General features: G+C 36.3%; 1 protein-coding gene across 1 annotated transcript in view; it reads right to left on the bottom strand.

Annotated features, from left to right (window-relative positions):
- usp25 (ubiquitin specific peptidase 25) overlaps positions 1-10,229 on the bottom strand; it is a 43,099-nt gene extending 32,870 nt beyond the window's left edge. Inside the window, exons 1-5 of the mRNA XM_030154843.1 lie at positions 10,000-10,229; positions 4,371-4,448; positions 3,525-3,669; positions 3,271-3,394; positions 2,249-2,411 (exon numbers count right to left, since the gene is read on the bottom strand). Coding sequence (XP_030010703.1) covers positions 2,249-2,411; positions 3,271-3,394; positions 3,525-3,669; positions 4,371-4,448; positions 10,000-10,041 — 552 coding nt within the window. The 5' untranslated portion in view covers positions 10,042-10,229. The remainder of the gene's footprint in view (positions 1-2,248; positions 2,412-3,270; positions 3,395-3,524; positions 3,670-4,370; positions 4,449-9,999) is intronic.
- Between the last annotated feature and the right edge of the window lie 16,894 nt (positions 10,230-27,123).

Genomic DNA, 27,123 nt, shown 5'->3' with positions numbered 1-27,123 from the left:
TAACAAGATGACTTTTTAGGAGGCAAAGCAATGAAAGCGTGTTCGTTTTTCCAGGAATATAATGTGTCATCTCAATAACTTTGCCTCATTTTGCTGGAACATCCCTAGAGAAAATATTTTAATTCTAAAAGTTAATGTTCTCTGCAGCTTCACTCATCTGATATTACTTCTGTCAGGCAATTCTAATCTGTCTGTCACATTTCTAGTCCATAAAACAGAAATTAAAGTCATATTATACAGAATTATGATGAAACTGTAGCTGTTCTTTATTACAGAGTCGTGATATTTTGATAGGGCTTGAATAAACTACACCTAGAAAGGAATATAAAGAAGTGGGGGTGAAATAAATGGAATCTAATGCACTGAAATCTTCACATAATAAGCAGTGTTACATTTATAAACACAGTATCTACTTTTCTGTCTGTAACATAATTATATCAACAGTTTATTTTATGTAAAAGTGAACACAAACGTTGCACAGATTGGGTATTTTATGAGGAGAGCAGGACGTTGTTTACTCCCATTCTCGGATCGGGCTCGGTTTCTTCTCGAGGGTGAGGGTAACGTTACACACCGGAGCCAGACACCATGTGATGGTGTATCCAGTGTTCATCTGGCATATTTCAGCTCGAGTCACATTTTAAAGGCGACTCCGGGAGCGTACAAGAAAAGCAGGCCTTTGTGACCGCTGCTAGAATTTTCCAGTATATTAACATTTAGAGGACGCGTATCTGCAGCTACTTAGGACGACCGCAGAGGCTTAAATTCCTGCATCAGAAAACTAAATGCAAACAAGAGGGGATTCAATGAGGACAGGAATGCAAGGTCTTTCTGTCATTATGTGGTATCTGTTACCGAGCAAAGAGTGAAACCTGTGAAACCTTTACATCGTCTTGACTGACAGTGAGGTTGTACATATGAGTGTTGTTTTCCTACATTTTCAAGGGTTTTATTTGAAGGTGGCCTAAAGGAATTTTTCTCTTACTTATTTCATGTTATTTCAACCTTATCCTTAAAAAATCATGAAAGAAAACTGGTAGAACATTTATACTTAAGTCAAAAGCCTATTTCTTATTTCTTTGAATAAGTCTGGCTGGTGCTCCTGCTAGAAAAGTCGATATGTTGATAATAAATCTTGTTTACTGCTGATAAAATTAGTTTAACAATGAAACTCCCAGCTGTAAGCAAAGGATGGATACAGCTAAAAAGATATTTAGGATGGAGAAGACGAATTTCTCACTAAGATCTACAGGGTTACCAACAGTGGAGAAAGTGATTTTACAGTCTTGAGAACTTTTCAAAGGGTCTATATGTGATGCTTCACTTTTACATATTAAAAATGACCTCAAATTATCATTAGTGTTTAGAATAAAGAGCTGTGAAGTTCTGGTAAAGATGCCAATGTATTGGACTGTAGAGATATGAACTGAATTTATCTGCAGCGACAGGCCGGAGGATTTATGTGACCACTAGAGGGAGTAGTGAGTTACTCTGCCAGTCTGCCATGGTGAAGAAAACTAACACCACTGAGCCTTTGACCAAGGCATCAGAGTGAATGAGAACCACGAAGAAACAACTTTTAGAGTTGGTGAAAGTGAGTCTGTGATTAAAGCCAGAAACACTGTTGTTGTTTTCTCAACTGGATACAGCTCCAAATGAAAAGAATGGAGTTTGATGCTGAAATGGCAGCGTTTCTTCTACATGGGTGAGATTGATTCGGAGGCTTATGAAGGTATAAAGTTACTATGTGATGTTATTATCTTTGCTAAGTCACCATTCGTTGATCCACAGTTCAGACTAAACTGTGACAGTCCTGACCTTGTTTGGATGTTTCCAAACAGATCGTTAGTGCAGCTACTGACAACACAAACCGTACAGAAAACTGAGGTGATTTGTGGCTGTTTTCAGTCTGAAAACAGAGCTAAACTAACAGAGCTATAATGTAAACTATCAGCTGACTTTGAGGGTTTGTCAAAATAAGCAGCTATGAGTTTTAGTTTAAAGGAGGAAACTTGATAACACAGATAGGTGGAAACAATGAGCTTGTTGTTTTATTCAGTGACTGATACAGTCTGTGGATACATAGCATTGATTCGTTAGAGGTTTAGGTCCCGAGTGTGTTCTGGTACATGACTGCCCCCTGCTGGTCAGAGTTTGTAACATTAATACCACATAAAACCAGTTTAAACCATGTACTGCACCTGAGACTTGTAGCTGGAGGGAAAACTCTACATATGTGTGTTCTTACCTGTATGACAGCACTGAACCAGCAGGTATTGCCAACATTTTTCAGGCCCACGGGGCAGCTGTCTATCCTCTTCCTGTCGTGTGGATTGGGGGAATCGCTCCATACCTCTGTGTGGGTGCGTTTCAGACTTGCCTTGTTTTCTGCAATGCTGGCTTCCAAAACTCTGACATAAATAAAAGCAGACAATACACACAAAAGTAATTAGAATGACAATTTTGTACAAAGTTAGATTAAGCTTTCCTTGGATCACCAGACTTAAAAATACTAATTAAAACACTAAACCTCAAACAGTGTCTGGATTAAATGGTTTCCTTTTAGCCACAAAGACACAGTGCACTTTGGTTTGACCTTGTCACACTTACAAAGGTCTTTTTTTTTGTGTTCTCAAAACAATTCAGCACCAATACCAACAATTCAGTATTGTGCTTGACAAAGTGTGCAAAAGATATTTTCAGCACACTTGCAAAAATGTTGACAATGGAGGTGATAATCATCAGCATCAATTCAAAGCTTTAGTTTGGTTTCTGCATGTTTCAACAGTCAAATTTGATGCTTTAACAACACTGTGGATTCTATTTAATTCAATTCATACTGGCAAATGATTTGATTGGTGCAACAGGCCTTGAACAGTGTTTTCAACAGGCTTTAACTGAGCATTAAATGCACCGTTCTCAAAAGGTAGGACACTTTATTGTAGAATTAACTTTTATTTATGCGAGGAAGCTCCCTATTACTCACACGGCACATCATAACACACCAGCGGAATGTAGCCTAGTAAGGTTTGTACCATTTCCCCCCACAGACATAGTTAAAAGTGATACTGGATTTAAAGCAACTCCAGAAACATCAATCGTTTTTTAAGACATATGTCAAAGGAATCATATTTAATACATTTTAAAGTTTAAATTGAGATCTTCAGGACCTTTAAAACCCACTGTTTCATTCTCTTATTTTCTCTTTGGTTAGATGATAAGGTAATAGAATCCTTTGGTTTTTATTTCATTTTTATATTTTCTACTCACCTGCTGATGGCTTGCTCCTCATCTGTGATTCCTGTCTCCCTGAACGCCCGGTTGGATTCCTCTAGGCTGAGAGCAATCGCCCTCTGGAGGTCATCTTTATCATCCCCAGTGAGGTCAATCACATCTGTATCCACATCAAAACACACGTGATTATTAAGTTTGCATAAATATTAATTCCCCTTTAAATCAGGGTTCATTTTCTAATCATTGCTCTGTGTCCTGTTTTGGTATCACAGTCTAACTGAGCCACTCACTTGTGTCTGCCTGGCTTCCCACACTGATGTATCTATCACTGGCCACCTGGGACGTCTGGTAGTATGTTGTCTCATCTTGTTGAGGAACCTTAGCATTCTTCTCGGTCAGAAAGGCCACGGCCTCGGCAAGGTCTCCATTACTCACCTGTAGGAATAATCATTCTATTTAGGCTCATGTTGGGCTGAGAAAAATTGAAAGCACTTGGTAAGTTGAGATAAACACTCAACTCCAACTGAAACACTTAATCTCCTGATTTCTTGATAAGACTTTGGTTGGTCATTCAAGTCAAATGTAACACACCTGCACCTTCAACACTAATGGACCTGCTGGCTGTCTTACATGAATGATTAATAACTGGGCGTAAAGGTTCAATATCTGAGATTCATGTACTTATGCACTGTTTGTGTTGAAGTGTGTTTTGTGCTGGTAGGTTGTCGCATTGTTGCAGCTATGAAGAAGTAGAAGAGACATTTTTGTGGAAAAACTGACCAGTACTGGTCACTACATAGTCATCAGTGAGTGTATTGTGGCTGTTACCAGGGATGTTGAAAACTGTGATTAAATAAACTTCTCTTTTCACCGAATACATTCCAATACACAGCAGCAGGAATCTTACATATTAGAGCATTAAAATAATGTAAGTATTAAAGTATCCCATGTTTATAAATGTAAGAGCGTCAGGTGGTCACCTCAAGTTGTGTAAAACAGGCTTATAAACAGAGAAGCTAACTTTGCACCAAAGAAACACAATGAAGACAAGACACAAAGAAATTAATATCTGCATTCTGTACATGTGTCACCTTTATTCGAGGGTATATTACACATATTTCATTGGTGTGATGTACCTGCAGAGCCTGCTGAAGCAGCTGAACGTCTGTAGTGCCCGTTACCTCCCTCAACTGGTTTAGTAGTGTCTGCTGGTGCTGTTGAAGGCAGAGGAAACAGAAGGTTTAGAGCAACTGAGTCAGTTATAAAATGAGTCAAAAGGTTTTCACACATTGGAAAGAAATTTCTGATTAGTCCTTGGTCCTACAGTATGTGTTTTCTGTCACTCAGGCCCTGTTCAGACCCAACTTCAGCTTGTTTTTTGTAAATCCAATATATTCATATTTACATCTCACATTCCAACTTCACCTACAAATAAACAAGCTCCTCTAGAGCCTAAAGAACCTTTAATCCCATGAAGGAATGGATGTTCTGGTGGCTGTTCTTCTTTCTAACAAATATTATTAACAGAATACTAAGAATAATGCATATTAATTCATTTAACCTGTTAAATCAACTGAGAACCAGTTCTCCTTTATAATGCTTACAGATCACCAGCATAAGTTTACTTTTAAGGTGGAATTCTTTCTTGTGACTTAGTACAGGGGTTGATGTGGTGAATCAATCAATATTGACCAATGTTTGATTTTTTTAAGGTGGGTAATAATACCAATAGTTTATAAAAGGAAAACCCAACAGCCCGATAAACATTTGACACTGTTGGAGGTTTACTATTTTACTATCACATTACCTCTATTAGCTCTATTTAAGAAAGTCAGAAATTCCTTTCAAGGCGACTATCAGAGCCAAATTATGCAGATGATGATAGTTTGTAAAATGTTCTAACAGCACTAATTCATCGTTGTATCTTCATATTTTAATCACTGTGACGTTACCCATTCCATTTGTTCTTGTTGATGATGATTAGACCTATGCTTAAAATATTATGAATTTTAACCAAATTTAATGAACTGTGACTGTTTTCTTGGCGGAGAATCAATCCGCTGACCTCAGAGAACAATAAATTACCATCACTACTCTAATATACCTAAAGGAATATATGGAACTTTTCATATATGTTTACAAAACTACGATGACATTGCTGGTATGAACACTGGTATGTTTCCTTTTCAACAGACCCCTCAAACTGCTGAAAGATAAGACGCTAGACCATCTCTGAATGTGGTCTGAGTGTCCAGATCTCAGCATGTCCACTGTGCATCATGAGCGTGGAATTAGATCCGTCCATTTGTAATCAGATCACAAAAAAACACTTAATGGAGTCAGATCATAACAGGACCTCAGCTCGCAGCAAACTCCACCATGTGGCTGAGATTGTACAACAAACACAAGTGGACGTGAAGCATGAAAATAAGTGGGTGAAATGTGAACGGATGCACAGCTTGGCTGACAGACGTCTGTTTTGTCAGACGAGGATGAGACATGAGCGTCTGCAGAACGTACTGTGTGGACAAACTGTACGACTATCCAGACGCTCCAAACACCCACATACACAAAACCAACGCCCTTGAACTGGAAACAAACACAATGATGCACTAATATGTCAGTGGCAGCTTTAAAGACCCAAGAGCTGACTCTGAAATCATTCAGGTGATGTCCAGTATCTTCAGGTAACAGTTACAGCTACACAATCCTCATGTCAGTTTACAATGTAGTCTTATTTCTCATTTTCTTTAAAGAATCCGCCGATGGTTAACCAGACGATGTCAAACCCAGCTGCACTACATGGCCTTTCCACACACTTAACCTGCAGAGCTCAGTGTGTACAAGTGGACTACAAATACTCGGTTTAGTGCACTTAATGTCAGCATCCAAGGCTGACATCTTAAGTCTTAAGTGACTGGAAAATGGATGGTAATTTTCACAGGTGCAGCCGAAGACTCAGATCAATCCGTGGCTGTTTTGTGCATTCATGTGAAAAACTTTAACCTAGATCCAGGTTTGTTTCTTCAGCAGTTTCGGACTCATTACCGTGGGCTGCTATCATCCACCGAAGACCGACTGCACAACACGTATCCATGGCAACGCTCTACACCATCTAAGCCACATCTGTTAAAGAGACGCTATTTTTGTAAACTGGACAGTTTTAATGGGGTTTCTACGGCGACTGTGCAAAAAGCAATGAAAAGTATTCATGCCTGGAAGCATGGCGGGTCATAATGCACCATCACCACCAAACAAAGCAGGCTTTCACCCATCATGTTCCTCTGTGTGAATGCATATGTGCGATAAAAATGATGAAGATTAGGAAAAAACATAAGATATGCCAAACTGAAAATCAGATGACTAAAAAAAAGGTTAAATATTAACTAAAAACAGGACGTCTAACTCCACTCCCATTATAAGGCCATCAGTTACACAACTTTCTGTGTGCTTTAAAGGGTTTTTTCTCTTCTTAACACCCTGGGCAACTCCTTTCAGAGTCACTGGAGAGAGAAAGAAGAAAGTATAGACCTTTGTTGGAGTAACAGCGGATACATAATGCGAAAAATGCTTTTCATCTCTGACCAGGCTCATGTTTTATAAGATTTAGTAGAAAAAGATGCTCTACAATGTGCACAAAGTTCAGCCTGGTTTGGCATTCAAGGATTTTTTAATACACTAATCTAAAATTAGAAAAAAAAAAAATCATGGGGCACCTTTAATTTAGTTTTTTTTAATGCCTTTAGCATACAAAAAATAATCAATTCCATTAAATGTTGACAGAAGAACGTAAAAGTATAGAATGAAAACATTTTATCCTATTGTATTCGATTACATCTGATTCTGTTTGACAGAATTTATATAAAAAAAAAAAAATTAATTCATAAGACTGTCTTGAGACCCTGAAGTTTGTAAGTAGCAGCCTTGAGCTGGTTACACACATTTGCCATGTTACTTTCCACGTTTGTATTATCATATCAGAGTATTATGTGGAAATTACATTTATAAGAGGGTCATAAAGCCATGACACTGTGAATGGGCTGAGTCTCGGGGTTGAAGACGACTCTCCCATTTTAGTACTCAGTTTTATTTATAAAGCCATAGACAACAGTAAAACAAAAAGATAGGATGTGAATAAGAGTTGGGTCAACTGCAGTTTTGATGTCCAGTTTGGTGGAGAAGCGTAAAATGTTCTTATTTACTTACACCGGCTGAATATGTCACAGTAATGTTTATCTTTATGACAGTTTATAGCAAATTAAAAACTGACAACAGTAAACTGTGTTGTTAACATTACGGTGCTAAATCCAAGTTAACTTGAATAATAATAATAAGCAACATGACACAATGATTAAGATGGTTGCATTACATGTGTTAGACATTAGACCTGTCTGAAAATGTTTACAGTGACTTGACCTTATCATCTGATGCTCAGTTTAAAGAAAGAAATTAAATGTTCCACTGTTTCATCACTGTACATCTCTGACAAAATGCAAAAAGCAGAGATTCCAGACGACTAAATAGTCAAAAAGTTGAGTAAAAGCCTACTAATGAATAATGTTACCAAAGTTTACACCAGTACATCTCACCCATATTCTATGCTTGGGTGTCATAGAGATAATACCAGCTATTTGTAGCCTAAGATGTAACACACAGAACAGTATGGGGACAGCAGTTACCATTACTGAACACTCAACTGTCACAAAAGACTCCAATTATAGCCTGTCAGTATAAAATGCAACTCATGCTTTAAGGCGTTTTCTTGCCATCCTGCTGTGGCTCTTGAATGTTGCATTCATAACATTCTATACAAACACTAAGAGCTTTTCAATGAGCTGTGATTTATTCAACCGCGGGATGTAAGTAAACATGAGGATCCACGGTGTGTTTGGTTAACTGTCAGAGCCTGACAGATGAGGTTTGTTGACAGGGTGGATGACTGAGATGGGCCAAGGTAAAGCCTGAGGGAAGCTCCACCTGTGACAGATATGGACTCAGTCAACCGCAAGAACAGTCACTAAGACGCACTCATACTTCTCATCTCCATGTGACATGTCTGGCATGGCTGGTTGTCACATTGGTCATCTGCTATTAAGAGGCAGCTTGTGAATAACACCACAGAATTCTCCGCATGGCAGACAGAACAAGTTGGCGTCGTTACAGCAGGTTACTGACAGGGGCATTCCCACTGTGTTTCATGCTATCAGGTTCATTCTGACATTTCGTATATGCATTTAAAAGAGTCGCAAAGAAAAACAAACTGTGTTGGGGGAATTACATGTCTTTCAATATGACCTTAAGTGATTATCTGCAGGTCACTACATGCCTGTCTGCACCACACCCTATTCCATGAAATTACTCTAATGATGCAGAACTACTCACAACAGTTACAACTAAAATCACAGACAGTGTTTAACAGAACTCCTTGACTGATGTGGCAACAACAATATCACAAAAATCCATTTTTTTCTAACGCTTAAAAAAATATCATATGGACACATTTGCAAATGTTACTTAATGCCGAGTCCAACCCTTTGAAGGTCATACTGTGTAACAGAGTTCATGTTACACTATTCCTTAACATTTGAGACCTATGGTCAAACTACTTATTTTGGTAACTAGTCTACTTCTACATATTTACTCTAGTCTTCCTCATCTTGTTGGTTTGTGTTCTGTTTAAGTCTTCAGGTTCAGTCCAGTCAGTCTTATTCATGATGCCAGTATTAAACAGTAGAGCTACTGGTTTGTGTGTTGAAAACTGGTTACATAATCTCAGCAAAATAATTATTTCTTTACACAGGGAGGAGAAGAAGTTGTGAGAACTAGCAATCCGCAGCATCTGAGCTGCGCTTTAACATCACTCCAGCAGTTACATAACTGTAACTGAGCTTTGCAACGCGGTGGTTAAACAGTAAATCCTTTAACTGGAGCCTAAGCGACGGAGACAAATCTCGTTGCACTTTTGTTAACTGATAATGCGACAAAATGTAACCTAATGACCGGCCTTGTATTATCAACCCTCACACGTTTGGCTCCGAGGCGCCTCACGCTGCCCCAGGCCCCGGGCCACAAGTTCCGGGCTCCGGGCTCCATGTCCCGGGCTCCGGTTCTGCCTCCAGCCATGCTTTGTAAACAAAGATATCAGATATTAGATGAGTAACCTAGGAGTCATCTGTGAACCAAAACATGGAGGGTCCTCCCCTCCCAAGTAAACACTGCAGTCACTGACGACCTACACGTTTTAATCACAATATTTCATTAAAACACAAAGACGCAGATGAGTCTTCACTAAAAGCGAACGGTTATAAATCTGTTACTGTCACTTGGCCTTGTTTATTTTTACTGACGACACAGTTAGCTCAGTAAGCTAACGTTAGCATGTAGCTAATACGGATGTTTCGTATGAGCTTCACAACGTATGAACAAGGAGTTTTAGCCCATTTAGTCAGACTCCTCAGTGGTTTGACTGAACTTATGTGGTAAAGTTGGCTAACACTGCTTAGCACTTACAAAATATTACATAGCGCTAAGCTACATGCTAGGATAACGTCAGGCCTAGCATGTATGTATCTGTTTACTATTCACTATTTATCAACAGCTCCTTGTTTACAGGCTCCGGTAGCCTTGTAAGACAGAATTAAAATAGGAGATAAACCAGCCTTGAATGTGCTGAAAACTGAACTCTACGTGCAGTTTGAGTCTCCGAACTGTGCAGTTAGCTCTTCAGTTGAGCTAAACTTAGCTAACCAGGGGCTGTAAGCTTACCTTCTGAGAATGCTGCTGGAGGACATTCTGCTCCACGGTCATGGCCGGTTCAGAAATTTATCTTATTAAATTCAACCAGGGTAAACAAAGCGCACAGGGTAAATTTTACTGAAACAAATGAAAATGCGATGCTAAGATGTCCCCTCCTTAATCAGCGACATTACGGGCGCCATGGCAGAATGACTAGCGCAGGTCGCAGGCATGAAAACATCACTGCTCTGGGTCTCAGATCTGGGATCGATTAGTCAGGTCTGTCCGACGTCTTACGTCATCGGACGTGTTTTTGTTTTGACGTTTTATTTGTGTCTTTATTATCGATCATCGATGTTTTTATTATCGATCACACCGTCTTTGTCTCATTTCATGGGCATATTCAGACGTAAACGCTGCTTCAGACACAGGAGTTTATTATTAAACTTTAAAATCACACTGCTTTGTAACTTTATTACAGTGTTGTTCCAGAATGTAATATCTGAGAGGCATTCATTGTGTGATAGCTCCTTGTGATAATTTCCTAAAATTGGAAAAACAGAGTGTATATATTTCTATGATGTTTTTATCGTGTTCACAGTTCTATGTATGTGGTATACTTTAATACTTTTATTTTTGCCCTTTGCTGTATTTTACCTTTTTTCTATGTTACCAAGTTTATCATTCAGCTGTTGTGACAAACCGAATTTCAGCAACTGGAGATCAATAAAGTTTTTATATCATCTTAAATAATGCCACGAAATCTATGAAGAATTACAGCTACAATTGAAATGGAATAAAAAAAACCAATAATGTTATAATGTTATAAAATGTGAATGATATTGTAATAATATGATTGCAGCTTAATACCCTCCACACACACCCCATTCCCCCCAAAAAACTAATAATGTAACAATGAAATGTACACTGTGAAAGTCCAAACAATAATCTTGTCTTAGTGACTGAAAACACCAACATAAATATTTAGGCTGAACGTATTTCATGTTTGTAAATGGAAACTTTACAGATGGTGAATGGTACATTAATGCATTACATTTGAATTACATGTTACACCATTAAAACAAATGTTATCACTATAATTATGAAAGCAATAAATCAGTCCTTCACTTGAACAGAAGATGTTTGTTCTGTTTTTTTTGTTTGTTCTTCTTGTGTGAAGACTTCCATGCTATTTATTTTTAGTACTGAACTGTAATGTCAATAAACAGTTTGTTCATTGATTCATTACAAAGAACATGAGTTACTATTAAAAGAAAACAATAACAACAACAAAGTAAATAACATATTAACCCGTATTTCATGTTATCAGTTTCATGATTAAAAATATCACAACAAATATTATATGAAGAATCACAGACAACAAGGTGGAGGGAAAAATTTACTCACATGCCCTACTGGGGGAGTTGTTCAGAATGTCTTTATATCACATTCTTAGACTAGTAAAAAAACTACACAAAGCACATTTTTGTGTCATATTTCTGTTCATTATTATCTTATCTTATTAACAGTCTAATCCTTCACCCAGCTGCTATTGTCCATTACAATATGGATGATATTGTCAGTAATTTGATTTATCCTTTATCAAGTAAGAGTTCTAATGTAAGATCTATTTGTCCTGGTCAAGACGGCCATAACAAACATGTAGAACACAGTAAATAGTATTGAAACACCAAATGTATGTATGATGTAAATGTCTTATACAGTTATTGTCAGCATTTAGTGTGACCTCTCTTTGGATTTAGTTCATCTTTAAACTGTCATGGATTGACTCTCTGGAACTTTTCTGAAATCATCTGGTCATTTATTATGCTAAGCTTCCTTCAGAATGTCCCCAAATTTTTCCCCAGATTTTGATTTTTGTTTTTATTCCTCATCTCAGTGCAGATCATACACATCATACAGCTTCTATGATATTCTTTTTTTCTGTAATTTTTGTTTTTTAACCCATAAAGATCCAAACATCCACTGGTGACCAAAATCATCTGCTGATCTTGATAGTTTAATACCTGTGGATCCACTAATCCTATCAATACATGTGAATAATTGGTGTAAAATGCAGTTTGTCATCATTTAATGGTCATTAGATATGACCTATTTGGACGTTCAGAGACTCCGTAGTGAACGTGGAAACACTGTCATCTTCTACAACATTGATTCATCAGTAAAACCCATGGAGTTTGATAAATGACAGTGGATGGAGATGCTTATTTCATGTCCAGTAAATGATATATTATGCAGCAAAATAGATCTTTTTCTTGAGTTTTCTCTGTTTTGGATATAATAACTCTCAACTTTAATCTGAGCTTTTATCAACATCTACATGATCAGTGAATTAAATATAGGAAAATACCTGATTTTCACTTAAAAATGCAAAATACAGAGGATAGTATTGGAGTAAATGATGATATATCACTTAAGAAAGGTTAAAAATAGAGAAAAATTCATTTGGCTGCAGCCACAAAAGTAGCACTGGGTCTTTATGGGTTAATGCTTTTTTCATAATCTTCGTGTGTATTACTGTTGCATGTACCTTGACACAGAAACTGAGAAATGTATAAATGTAGTCATTATGACTTCACCAAAACAACAAACCTAATGGTGCCATAAAACTTTTGCAGTGTTCTGATTGTACAAACTATTGTCTAAAGATAGTAAACAGAGTACAAGAGAAACTAAAAAAGTGAAAAAGAAAGAAATAGACCATGGCAGTGAAATCCACGAATTGTACAACAGAAGTTTATGAAAAACAGCTACATGTTACACTCAGATCAAGACTTTTGTAACCTAAGACATTAACCCTGTACTAATACTGTGAAATGTCCAGTTTTTAGGGCTTTCACTTTGCCTCTAGGAAGTGCAAAAACAACAGCCCAAGCCATATAAATGTTAAAAATGTAAAGTTATGTCACATTCACATACATGCAATTATACATTTTTGTTCACTAGATTGACATGTAACTCGCCTTATTACCTCCGCCAAGGAGGTTATGTTTTTGCCAGGGTTTGTTTGTTTGTTTGTTTGTTTGTCTGTCTGTTTGTTTGTCTGTCCGTTAGTGTGCAACATAACTCAAAAAGTTATGGACAGATTTGGATGAAATTTTCAGGGTTTGTTGGAAATGGGATAAGGAAGAAATGATTACATTTTGGTGGTGATCGGGGGTGGGGGGGCCCACGGGGGGGGGCCACTAATCAGCCTTGGCGGAGGTCTGCGCTCTCCGAGTGCTTCTAGTTTATGTATGTGAGAATAAAAACAGCTGCAAATTTTACATTAGACATCAAACTGCATCTATTACATCTATAAAACTATATTGTCCAACTGGATATCTGAACTGAAGTAAGCTGTGTATTTATTTTTTTATTAGTCATGGATCATAACTGTATTTTATCTGTATTTTTTTCACCTTTATTTTATCAGGTGAGACAGTAAAAGTAATTTATTTCAAAGTATCAGTAAACACTTGTTGGGAAGGAAGAAGGAGGAAAACAAAAGCAGCTTAACAACAACAAGTTGACCCTTGAAAGGTTAAAAGCATTTAATTAGGAGTAAAACAGTTACAGGTATCATTAAGCTGAAACTGTGATACACTTATTAAACTTCAGTGTTTACTCGTCAGACAAAGATATGGATGATTACACTGGTCTACCAGTAAAATGCCTCCAGTATAGAAGAAGTGAAATTTTACCAAGTTTGAGTCACTAATAAATAAAATAAATAAATAAATAAATCTGTCCAAATGTTGATAGCTGTAGGCTACTGTGGTGAGGGTCTGTAGTTTTTAAGATACAGCCTTGAGACAAATGTGAAATAGTAAGAATTAATGAGAATGGGTTTAAGTCCAAAGGAATGTGTCAGAGCTACAAGATCTACTTCAAAACACTGCCTGTACATTACAATACATTCCCTTTATAGATTCTTTATAGTGGAACATTTATAAATCTATTGTATAAATGGACATAAACCAATACATATGGTGAATAACATAATAACATATACACTGAAAACATCAGATAACCAGCACTTTTGTCATTTGTTTTCCAATTGAACTTATTCAAAGATGTAAGATTTAGCCCATTTAATCTCTGAGGCAGATAATTTTTTTTTTTTTTTTTAATTATAGACCAGTGTTATCAGCGCATCTGGTTTTTTTTCGTTTTTTTTTGTTTTTTTTTAGACAATTTCACCCAATTATTCAGTCATGTTAACCTAAAACATCCTTACAAATTGCACTTTTTCAGATTATGACACTAAATTCACTAAAATGTGCAGCCACAGTTTAACAGTCTGATAAAATAACTCTAGAATCCAAACACTGGCCATTCTAATCTGTCAGCTGTTATTAATTCAGAGCAAGATGGAGAGGAACATGGAAGTGGGTCAGCCTTTGGATGTTCACGAATAGCATTGTTGTCACAGTTATAACTCAAGCATTCAGCGTGCTTTGTTAACACGAACTGTGTCATCTAACTGGAACATATAAATATTAATAGGACGAGTAATAACTTTGTGGTGTTTTTGGGGGAACAGAGTTTTACAGATAGTTTTTATATGGAGGGGAAATAGGCAGCAATTTGATAACATGTAAATCACTTATACTTTATGCGCACACACACATATGTCGTGTACATAAACTGCTGATATCCATACAGTTGTTTATTTTCAGTTTTTTAATCTTTTCAGTTCTGTGTCGTCATTCAGCCTTCATCCAGCAGATGGCAACGTCTGATTTCTGTTGGGCTTGTGGTTTGCACCAGCAGCAGCAGCAGCAGGAATGTGGAAAATGAAATGATTAATGTAAATGATCCCACTCGGTAAATCAAGCAGCATTATAAATCACAAAGGCTGCCTCCAATTTTCAGCCCCGCACCTTAATCAATATTTCACTTTTTTTTTTTTACAGGGCTCATGCTGAAGTATCGACTTACCACCAGAGTGTGTAAAGTTTACTTTAAGATCACAAAATGTGTCTGAAAGCAGCCTCGACACAGTTTGACCCAAAGGCAGGGGGTAGAGCTATCAATCAGAGAATCTGGGGAGCTGTCAGGAAACCAATCAGAAAATAAGTTGATGAATCAATTGGCAAAGTCAAATAGTCTGAATGGATCCAGGCCTGACAGGCTGATATAAAGGGCTCAGACTTGTTTGTTGAAGATCAAAACGGATCCTGAAATAGAGCCCGAGGGCTGTATGATAATAGCTTCACTCACACCAGGACGTCTGAAATCCCCTCGCTGTCTGTCTAATTCAGTAATCCACCATGAATAGAACACACTGTATGACATAACAGAAAACTCAAAATAGTTAGGCTGCATTTACACTAATTATCAAAGATATACTGTTTATGAGGCTGACTTAGATGTCTGGAGATAAACACCGCTGCCAAGAAAGAAAAAATGTAAGGAGGAAAGTAGGGAGGAAGAATGAAAGAAAGGAATGAAGGAAAGGAGAGAGAGAGAGAGGGACTGATGGAAGAAGGAAGGAAAGAAAGGAAAGGAGAGAATAAGGGAGGAAGGAATTGAGGAAAGAAGGACAAATGAATTGAAGAAAGGAAAGAAGGGAGGAAAGAAGGAAAGGAGGGAGGGAGTCAGGGAGGAAAAAGGGAGGAAGGAATGAAAGGATGGAGGAAGGAAAGAAGGAATGGAGAGAGGGAGGTAAAAAGGATGGGAAGACAAAAGAAAGCAAGGAACTAGAAAGGAGGGGTGAGGAAGAGAGGAGGGAAGGACAAAAGAAAGGAATGAATGACAGAATTAAGGGAGGAAAGGAGGGAGGATACAAAGAAGAAAAGAGTAGGAAGGAAAGGAGTGAGGACATAAAAAAAAAGAAAAAAGGGAGGAAAGAAGCAAACAAGAAAAGACAAGGAAGAAGAAATCAAGGTAGCACATGGAAGAATAAAGGAGGGAAGAAAAGTAGGAAGGGAGGAAGAATGAAAAAAGGAAAGAAGGACAGAGGGAGGGAAGGCAGGAAAGGAGGGAATAAGGGAGGAAGAAATTGAGGAATGAAGGACAAATGAATTGAAGAAAGGAAAGAAGGGAGGAAAGAAGGAAAGGAGGGAAGGAGGGAGGCAGGGATGACAAAAGGAAGGGAGGAAGGAAGAACAAAAGTAATGAAGGAGGGAAAGGATGAGGAGGGAAAGAAGGAATGGAGAGAGGGAGGTAAGAAAGATGGAAAGGAAGGAACTAGAAATGAGAGGGGAGGAAGAGAGGAAGGAAGGACAAAAGAAAGGAATGAATTAACAAATTAAGGGAGGAAAAAAAGGAAGGATGATACAAAGAAGAAAAGAGTAGGAAGGAAAGAAGAGAGGAATAAAAATGAAAGATAAAAGAAGAGAATAAAGAGGCAAAAAAGAGAAGAAAAAAGACAAGAAGAAACCAAGGTAGCGCATAGAAGAAAAAAGGAGGGAAGAAAAGTACAAAGGGAGGAAGAATGAAACAAGGAAGGAGGGAAGGAGGGAGGGAAGGAGGGAGGGAAGGAAGGAAGGCAGGGAAGGAGGGAATAAGGGAGGAAGAAATTGAGGAATGAAGGACAAATGAATTGAAGAAAGGAAAGAAGGGAGGAAAGGAGGGAAGGAGGGAGGCAGGGATGACAAAAGGAAGGGAGGAAGGAAGAACAAAAGTAATGAAGGAAGGAAAGGATGGAGGAAGGAAAGAAGGAATGGAGAGAGGGAGGTAAGAAGGATGGAAAGGAAGGAATGAGAAAGGAGAGGGGAGGAAGAGAGGAGGGAAGGACAAAAGAAAGGAATGAATGAACAAATTAAGGGAGAAAAAGGAGGGAGGATACAAAGAAGAAAAAGTAGGAAGGAAAGGAGAGAGGACGTAAAAATGAAAGATAAAAGAAGGGAGGAAAGAAGCAAACAAGAAAAGAAAAAAGACAAGAAAGAAGAAATCAAGGTGGGATACATGGAAGAATAAAGGAGGGAAGAAAAGTAGGAAGGGAGGAAGAGTGAAAGGAAGGAAGGAAGGAAGGAAGGAAGGAAGGAAGGAAGGAAGGAAGGAAAAGAAATTCCTCCACATTAAACTTGACCCAGGTGGATCCATCAGGTTTAGATGGATGTGGTTCCGGTTGTGGTTCTAGTCCCATCAGGTCACCTCTCCTGTATGTGTTGTCCTCCTGGTGCTCCTCAGACCCTCTTTGCTGCTGTTCTGTTCATGTCACCTGTTAAAATCCCATTATTATTTCACTGTTTTAACTCATTTATTGTAATATGTTCTGCCTGAATGTTAGGAATGGATGTATATTTAAAAATAAAATATGTTGTGTTCACTGTCGACAAAGTCCATTTTAATATCACTGCTTTCTTTTTTTCATTTGCATTTAATTTCCATTCTGTCCACATCAGACGAGCAGCCGTTTCCATGGTTCATCTGGGATTTCAGTGCACAAGTAGGACTTTATTACTTTTACTTTTAACTTAAACTTGACTTTATTACTGTACTTAATTTCACACAATGTCAGGGTTTTTTTTCCTGCACAGAGAAATGCAAGATCTTAATAAAACTGTGAGCAAAATCTTCATTCAAAATACAAGAATCCAAGGTGGTTCTTACAGTAATGCTCCAACTAGACATGCTATTTTATTGGTGTTTTCCACGTCTTTCATTAATGTGGAGAAAAAAATAAATCAATTATAAGTGACCTTCTTAGAATTTCAACCATTTAAGCAAAAGAAGTCTTGACATTACTTGTAAAGTCTGGTGAAGCTGCTGGTTTTAAACATTTTAAATGCAAACTCTGACCTAGGGTTGACAAACATGTGGCCCGTGGACCAGAACCAGCCCACCAAAGGGTCCAAACCAGCTCGTGGGAATAATTTGTAAAACGCAGAAATTAAACCGAAGATTCAAACAATCAAGGGTGTCAAAATCATTTTAGTTCGGGATCCACATATAAACCAATATGATCTGAAGCGGGTCAGACAAGAACAATTATAGGTATAACCAATAAATAATGACAACTCCAAAAATGAAAAAAGGAAAAATACATGAAAGTATTTACATTTACAATCTGTCCATTCACAGAAAATGTGAATAACCATGAATAACCTCAAATGTCTTAAGAAAAATTATCGAATTTTAACAATATTATGTCTCAGTTTCTTGTTTACAAATGTACATTACAAATGCACAGAATATTTAGGAACAGGCAGAATACTGTGAGACATTTCAGGTTGTTCGTGTTATTCACATTTTTTGCGAAAGAATAATAATAATAATAATAATAATAATAATAATAATAATAATAATAATAATAAATTTTATTTGTATAGCGCTTTTCACAGAACTCAAAGAACTTTACATTCAGCAGATAAAAACAGAAACCAGACAGATTAAAAGCAGGTGCAAAGGCAGGTATACAAATATAAAACAGTTAAACATTAAACATTAAAAGCAATCTTAAATAAGTGAGTTTTTAAAAGGGATTTAAAGAAATAATAAAAAACAATCTGTAAAATGTACACATTTTCAGATAATTTTACTTTACACTAAAACAACGTGAAGGATCAGGAGTTGTCATTATTTATAGGTTATTATGAAAGGATTTTACTGGCCTGACCCACTTAAAATCAGATCAGTGGTGGTCCATCAGGGCCAGCAAGGCCTCCTCTGCTGGCGTAAACATCATCAGAAACACTGACCTACATTTATAACCTAAATTCTAATATTTGTTCCATGAAATTGTATTAATTTATTCCCAATAGACAGTTCTCTTCATATCTTTGCGTTAGTGCTGTAGTGTTTCCAGTTCGTGGATGTGGATGTAAGGTATTTTGTCCAATCAGATTTCAGTGTCTATGTGTTGCTAGGGTTCACCTAATCTGCCCTGGGCCTTTAAAATCAGCTGTGATAGCCCAAGTAACTTAAACTGTTTCGCAGCAGTAGGTCAGCACTTATCCTTCCTCTGATTGGACGGTAAGAGCAAAATTATTATTTGACATAGCTTTTTATAATATTCTTTTTGATTCATGCCAATAAAGCTCATTTAATTGAACTGAACTATTAATTCATTTGAGATACATTTTTTTTACACCCACAATGGCTGACGGAGGAGAGGAAAATGATTTGGTCTCAGACATATTTAATCCATAAGGACCCGGTGTGACTTTTGTGTCAGTTCCCAAATAATTTTTTCTCTTTATTTAACTTTTCCTAAGTGATTTATCACCATTTGTTATAATATTATCTTCTGAATTTAGCATTTTTCCAGTGAGAATCATCTATTTTTCTATGTTTAATTGACCGATCATGAAGATGTTTAGTGTGAAGTCAAAGGTTATTGTATCAAAAGAGAAAAAAATGGAAGAAAAGGTGAAGTTTTCAATAAAATATAGCATTAACTGAACATATACCAAGTGTGTCCATCCACTGTCATTGACCCAACTCCATGGGTTTTACTGGTGAATCAATGTTGTAGAACAGGGGTGTCAAATTCATTTTAGTTCAGGGGCCAGATTCAGCCAAATTTGATCTGCAGTGGGCCGAACCAGTGAAATAATAACATAATAATATATAAATAATGTCGACTCCAAACTTTTCTCAATGTTTTAGAGCGAAAAAACAGTTAATTTACATTATGAAAAGGTTTACATCTACAAACAATCCTTTCAAAAGATGTGAATAACATGAACAAACTGAAAAAATCAGTGTAATTTTAATAATATTCTGCCTCAGTTTATCATTTCCACATGTACATTAGAACTTACAGATCACAGTGGATCTACAAACACACAAAACATTTAATAACAGACAGAATCTTGTTAAAATTGTACTGACTTCTCTTAAGACAGTTCAGGTTGTTCATATTTGTTAAGGTTATTCATATTGTTTTGCAAAATTATACTTTGTTTTAGTGTAAATACGTGAAAGTATTTACATTTACAAAGAGAAACATTTGAAGTTGTCATTATTTGTATGTTATTATTAGGCCTGTAATGGTACACAAAATTTTTGGTTCGGTATGTTTTCGGTTTTCAAAGCCACGGTTTGTTTATTTTCGGTTTGGTACGGGAAGAAACAATACCCCTCAAAATGTCTATTAATGCTTTTATGAATTTTTTAGCATTTTTCCCCCAATTTTTGGAGACAACAGAATATAGAAAAACAGGAATAATATAATTCTGCTGCTACAAATCAAATAGAAAATAAAATAAATTATTAATATTACTAAATGTATTTTAAACATTAGTATTGCACTTTTCCCTGAAAGATAGTTTCGAACAAACAAGAAAAATCTAATCACAGTTCTGTCAGTTCACATTCTGCATAAAAATAACATAAAAATTCCACATGAAGTATAACATTAACAAGAGGGTAAACTGGTAATCTGTTTAAACAAACTGAAGAGAAACACTGACAACACAATGAACCAAATTATTTATTTTAGGACAGAGAACAAACTGTGTAGGACACCGTGTGTATTTGTGTGTGCCTGTGTGCACGGAGGATTTTTTTTTTTTGTCGGAGCTGGGGGGTAGGGGGGGTGCGCAGTTATATACCTGGGGGTGCGGTCCATAACGAACGTAACGAATGCTGTCGTGAAATAAAAGTGAAACTTTACATACTTTCAATGTTCTATTTATTCCTCTATTATACAGCGTGCGTGACAGACAGATAGACAGAGCTAGTGTCAGTGTTTTAGAACTACTGTAGTTCCTAGGGGCCAAACAACGTCCGTCTTTTTACCGTCTCTTTCCTCGTTGTTGTCTTTCACCTGAACCTGAACTGATCCAAACTGGACTGGACTGATGGTGGAGGGTCTTCAGTCTCTTCCTTCCAGGTTCACATCATATTTGTTGTTTTTTTTAACCTTATATCAGCTGCTATTTCATATTTCGGGTCCATGTGTGCTCCTTCAATATGTCCATGTGAAACTTGCGCAGATTTAAAGTTCCGCATCGAATGACGTCTTTCGTTCCTTTTTCTTTTTCTCATCATACTGTGCTGTTTCGGTACAGCTGTGTACCGAACCGAACAGGTGTGTACCAAAATGGTTCGGTTCGGTACGTGTACCGTTACAGGCCTAGTTATTATGACAGTATTTGACTGGTCTGACCCACTTGAGATTGAATTGGTCTGAATGTGGAACCTGAACTAAAAGGATTGTTAATATCTTAGTGTAATTTTTGCATTTCACAAATTCATCCAAAGGACCGGACTGGACCTTTTGGCGGGCCGGATTTGGCCCCCGGGCCGCATGTTTGACACCTGTGTTGTAAAGGATGACGGTGTTTCCACGTTCACTATGGAGCCTCTGAAGGTCCAAATATCTGACAACCATGAAAAGATGAAAAACTGCATTTTACACCAATTATTTACATGTATTGATAGGATTAGAGCATCAACAGTTTAGATCAATAGGTGCTTAAGGCCAATGGTGGATGTTTGGGTCTTTAGGAGTTAAAAATTCATTTTCAAGGTGTGAGGGGAGGTCGGCCCACCCCGACACAAGCTAGCTGGTAAAGCAGACAACCTCTGCCCTAAAGAACATAGAAACTTACATCAGGAATATGACTGGACAGAGGAGACCCTCAGCTTTGACCTCCATGGACATAAAAAGGACTTATTAATGGTACTCAAACACATAGATTACCAGTGACAAGTTTTCAATGAAGTTTTCCTGCACAAAGAAGGCAGTTGGATTTTGTATCTACGTAAATAATGAGCATCTCTGACAAGTAGGATATGATGTTTTTTTATTTAAATTTTGTATGTTTTGGTTGTATTATTAGATAGATATTGATTATGAACTGCTCCAGATGATGTACATGCACAGCTGGGGTTGTAATGTAGAGGTTTGGAGTTGTCTTATCTGGGTTTTGTGTTTTAGTAAGAATGGTATTCACCCTCAATACACCTAATCTCTCTCTCTCTCTCTCTCTCTCTCTCTCTCTCTCTCTCTCTCTCTCTCTCTCTCTCTCTCTCTCTCTGTGTGTGTGTGTGTGTAATGCCATGCCTTGTTCTTTTGCATTTTTACCCCGCCCCCCAAAGGGAAGGCAAGGGGTATTGTTTTTGGTTCAGTTTGTTTGATTGTTAACACTCTAGGAACAAATCTATTGGTTGAATTCATACCAAATTAGGTTTATAGATTGCCAGTGACCCAGAATAGATGTCATTACATTTTGGGAAAAGTAGGTCAAAGTTTCAATTTTTTATTAATTTTTTATTTATTTTTTTCTCCCCCATTTACTTACAGGCACGGAAAAAATTATTAGACCACCCCTTGTTTTCTTCAATTTCTTGTTCATTTTAATGCCTGGTACAACTAAAGGTACATTTGTTTGGACAGATATAACAAACAACAAACATAGCTCATAAGAGTTTAATTTTAGAGCTGATATCTAACCATTTTCCATCTTTTTCTTGCAAATAACCCAAATCACTTCAGTTCTTACATCAATAGCTCTGGCATTGTACTGACAAAAACAGTGCTTTTAGGCATTCCATGTTTTCTTCATGTTTGAAATAAGATTTTCAAAATCTTTCAAGTTCTTACATCTCACTTCAGGTGATTATGTCTTATTTTGAGTGTGATGAGATATTTTGACTAAAAATGAGAAAAATACACTTGGTAAGATTTTGATTTTTTGCAGTGAAATTAAGCAGGAATTAAAACAGATTGTAGAAATCCACTCAATTTTTGCCTAAATGAATATAAAGATAGCTTTGCAGCACCTGGAGGGTTCAAATTCAAACTTTTTTTTTAACTATTAGGGTCCAAATACACAAATAAATGAACCAAAGACTAATAAAAAAGTGGGTTTAGCAAAATATGACCCCTTTAATAATAATAAAAAAAAAAAAAAAAAAAAAATGGTGTCCAGCTGAGTGGACATTTTTGTAACTCCATAAAAAAATAGTGTCATTAAAAAAATTCAATTGCATTGTTTTTTTCATACCTGAAGAGGAATAAAAACACTCAAGAAAAAAATATTGACTAATGTTCTCATAATTCATGCGTTCAAGGGTTAAATATATTCACTAACCTATACTTTTACAACCAGATCAGGAGGGACTTGCCAGGTTTCATTCCCTGTTGGGTTCAGGTTTTCAGGGCCCGTCCTGTCTCCGCTGTTGCAGATGAACGCTATAGAATCATTTTCAATAAAGTGATGTATATTTTTTTATTAACTAAAGTCTCCTGGCGATTACACGTGTCTGAATCTGGCTGACAAAGCATCATCGAGCACCATCTAGAACAGGTCATTGTGCCGGTCTCTATATGAAATTGAGTTGTGATCATTTTTATGAGTGTAGGCCATCACATAATGGCTTTAAATCTAAATGAGTTGGCACGGAGCGCAGCATGAAATCTGATGTATTTATGAGGATTTCTTCACACAGACAGGAATCCTATCATCTGTTGGAAATATAAGGACAAAAGAAGCTGTTGAACTGATTAAAAAATAATACAGAAAATAATGTTTAATAGAAAAATAAAGCCCTGGACCGGGAGCGTCAAACTCATTTTAGTTCAGGGGCCACATTCAGCCCAGTATGTTCTCAAACAGGTCAGACTGGTAAAATAATAATATAATAACCAATAAATAATGACAACTATAAACTTTTTTCTATGTTTTACTGTAAAAAAAAATTAAATTACATGATGAAAATGTTTACATTGACAAACTATCCTTTAAAAATGTGAGTAACATGAATAACCTGAGATTTATTAAGAAAAAGAAGTGCAAATTGAACAATATTATGCCTCAGCTCATCATTTACACATCTACATTACAACTCACAGATCAGTGTATCTACAGAGACACAAAATATTTAGTAACAGCAAATTATTGCTAAAATTGCACTTAATACATTCCAGGTTGTTCATATTTGTTTAGATTATTTTCATTTTTTATGAAAGGATGGTTTGTAAATATAAACATTTTCATCTAATTTTACTTTCTTACACTAAAACAAATTTGGAGTTGTCATTATTTATGGGTTGTTATGATAGTATTTTACTGGTCTGACCCTCTTGAGATTATATCGGTCTGTATGTGGAACCTGGACTAAAAAGATTTTGACATCCTTAATTATAAACCCATAAAGACCCAAACCTCCACTGGTGACCACAACCATCTACTGATCTAAACTGTTTAATACTTGTTGATACATTTATCATATCAATGCATGCAAATCATTGGTGTAAAATACAGTTTGTCATCGTTTTGTGGTAATCAGATATGACCCATTTGGATGTTCAGAGGCTGTGTTGTTACCGTGGAAACGCCATCATCTTCAGCAACATTGATTCACCAGGAAAACCAATGGAGATAAATGACAGTGGATGGAGACGCTTAGTTTATGTTAAGTTCATAATGTATTTGCTGAAAAAAAAATTACTTCAGTTTTATGTTTTTGAATTTAGTCTGAGATTTCATGAACATCTAAATTAAATATGGGACTTTAAATACAGGAAAATACATGATTTACAGTGAATAATGCAAAATATAGAAGATAATATTCTAATAAATGGCGATAAATTACTTAAGAAAGGTTAAATGGAGAGAAAAATTCATTTGGGAACTGCCTTAAATGTGCCACTGGGTCTTTATGGGTTAATATCTTCAGCGTCATTTTCATCCCATGGGCCGGATTGGATTCTTTTGCAGGCCAGTTTTGACCCGTGGGCCATATGTTTGACACCCCTGCTCCAGACTGTATGAGTTCTTGTTTTAATATAAGTAGAATGAGTCTGGGGATGTTTTTACAGTTGATTCTTTCTTTTTCCATCAAACATTGCAGGTTATTCACCAAACACATATTTCGTCTGAAACAGGAACGACAGCAATAATACATAGTTCATTTAATTATAAACAACACTGATTGTGTCCTTTCCCTTCACTGGTTTTTCTCCTCAGAGTGCAATATGAGCATTGATTTTATGACAGTGTGAAGAATGAAGTAGTTAAAGCCTGTCGTGACTGGATGTAGAGCATCCTGACAAGATCTGTGTTCACCAGGATTTCAGCCATTTTCCAGCTTTTCTAATTCTTATTATGGAAGACACTTAGTTCCAGCACTCACTCTCCTTCATTCATTTCACAGATTCCACCATTTTTTATTATTATTACTGTGGTTTAATGTCTCAAAACAGAATTAGTCCAAATTAGTTTCACTACGTACACGTACGATTGCATTTTAAGATGTATTTTTCAGTTTTTCTAAGCAACTGAAGTCATTATTGTTGTCTGTAAAGCATATGTTCTCATTATTCAGTGCAGTTTAATTAAGGTTAATGAGGAATATGACTTGATATATAAAAAACTGTGTGTTTTTAATGAAATGTATGTCATAATGTGAAAACACTGTCTATTTTATTTTACTTTATTTTAGTTTTTATATTTTTTTAAATTTATTTTACTTAATTTAATTTTATGTATTTTTATTTTATGTTAGTTTTTGTGGCATTCTTTTACTTTATTTTTCACATTTAGTTTTATTCACTTTTACTTTATTTCACTTAATTACATTTTTTATGTTGCTTTCTGCATGCTATTCTACTTTTTTTGAATTTTTTTCCTTTCCTTTCCTTTCCTTTCCTTTCCTTTCCTTTCCTTTCCTTTCCTTTCCTTTCCTTTCCTTTCCTTTTCTTTTCCTTTCTTTTCTTTTTATTTCATTTTATGTATTTTGTTTTAATTTTGTTTCATTTTATTTCAGTTTATTTAACTTACTTTAATTTTATGTTACTTCTTGAGTTGAGTTGAACTGAATTTTTACCACTATTCTACAAATATAAATGTTGCAGAATCAGGGTGTATGTTTGTAGGTTTTGGTTTGACTGATGGTTTCAGAACCACAGCTTTCGTTCATCTTTGCACACACCTCTTTTTTCAGACTTTCCAGTTTGATCCAAACCAAATAAAACCTCCTCGTGGTGTGGACTGGTTTTTGGTCTGCTTGGGTCCTGAGCAATCTGAAAGATGTTTCAGTTCATACGAAGAGAAAAAAAAACGCGTATTGATTGTTTAGACTCTGACAGGAAGTTGTGCCAGAAAATCATCATGAAAAACAGGAAACAGAGGATGGAAGATGTTAAAATGAGGTGATTTTGATCTATATGTCGATAACATACAGCACTATAAAAGTCCTGTTCCAACATTCTGTGTGTTGGTTTAGTAAAGTTCTAATGTCCACACAGATGCATTTATCAGTCTGTATTTGATCAAATTTGAATATATGTGAAATATGTACAGCAGGAAAAACACAAGTTTCAGGTTAAAAACAGCTTCTATAAACCAAAGTGGTCGTATTTAGCGTGACCTCCATTTGCACTTAACATGCCTCTAGTCTAACCCTTTTGTTTAGAAGAAACTAGATTTATTGCATTACATTTCTGGTGTTTTATACCAGGTTTCATTCAACACACATCAGATCTTTCTAATTGCTGACGGTGCTTCTTGTCAGAGGGGTCAGAGGTCACAAAAAATAGTGACTTTAACTTCTACAACATATTTAGTTGAGTTTTTTTGTGTGGCTTTTGAGGTTGTGCACATATTTCCTGTATTTTCTTGCTGTATCTGATGAAAAGAGAATGAGAAATAAATATGTTTTCAACCTTGAAAAAGCAACAAAGATAAAGGTAGAATAAGAGTTTTACACATGACTGCCTGTCGACATATATAAAACATATAACTATGCTGCACGTAGACTTAGAGAATTAGTTACTTTAGCCCATTGTTCTGATATGTTCATGCGGTCCCCAAACTATTCCAGGAATACATAAGAGGAGAACAATGTTTTTTCTGTTGAAATTTCTCTACTGTTTTCAATGTACATGTGTATCCACTCTTTTTTATGATTTAACTGTTTGAATCAAGCACATTCTTTTTTTTTTTTTTTTTTTTTTTTTTTTACAGCCAAAAAGATTGACATTAGTTACCATTGATAAAAATCCAGCACTTCTTCCCCCTTTTCTTTTTTTTTTTTTTTTTTGGAAAAACACAATTTAAAATGCAGCTGTATATGTACATAAGTGGAATTTGCTACTTTCTATAGATGAATTCAGGTTTGTGACATTAACACAAAAGTTATTACTATAAAAAATGCCTGAAACTGTATAAAAACAGCAACTGAATGTCAGTAGGAGAGTAATCACTGAATGGGTTAAGGTTACACTTACACAAAAGAGCTGTGAATCCA

The sequence above is a fragment of the Sphaeramia orbicularis genome, chromosome 14 (assembly GCF_902148855.1).
Source record: "Sphaeramia orbicularis chromosome 14, fSphaOr1.1, whole genome shotgun sequence".
In the NCBI taxonomy this organism is placed as follows: domain Eukaryota; kingdom Metazoa; phylum Chordata; class Actinopteri; order Kurtiformes; family Apogonidae; genus Sphaeramia; species Sphaeramia orbicularis.
This window is presented reverse-complemented; position numbering and strand designations above follow the sequence as displayed.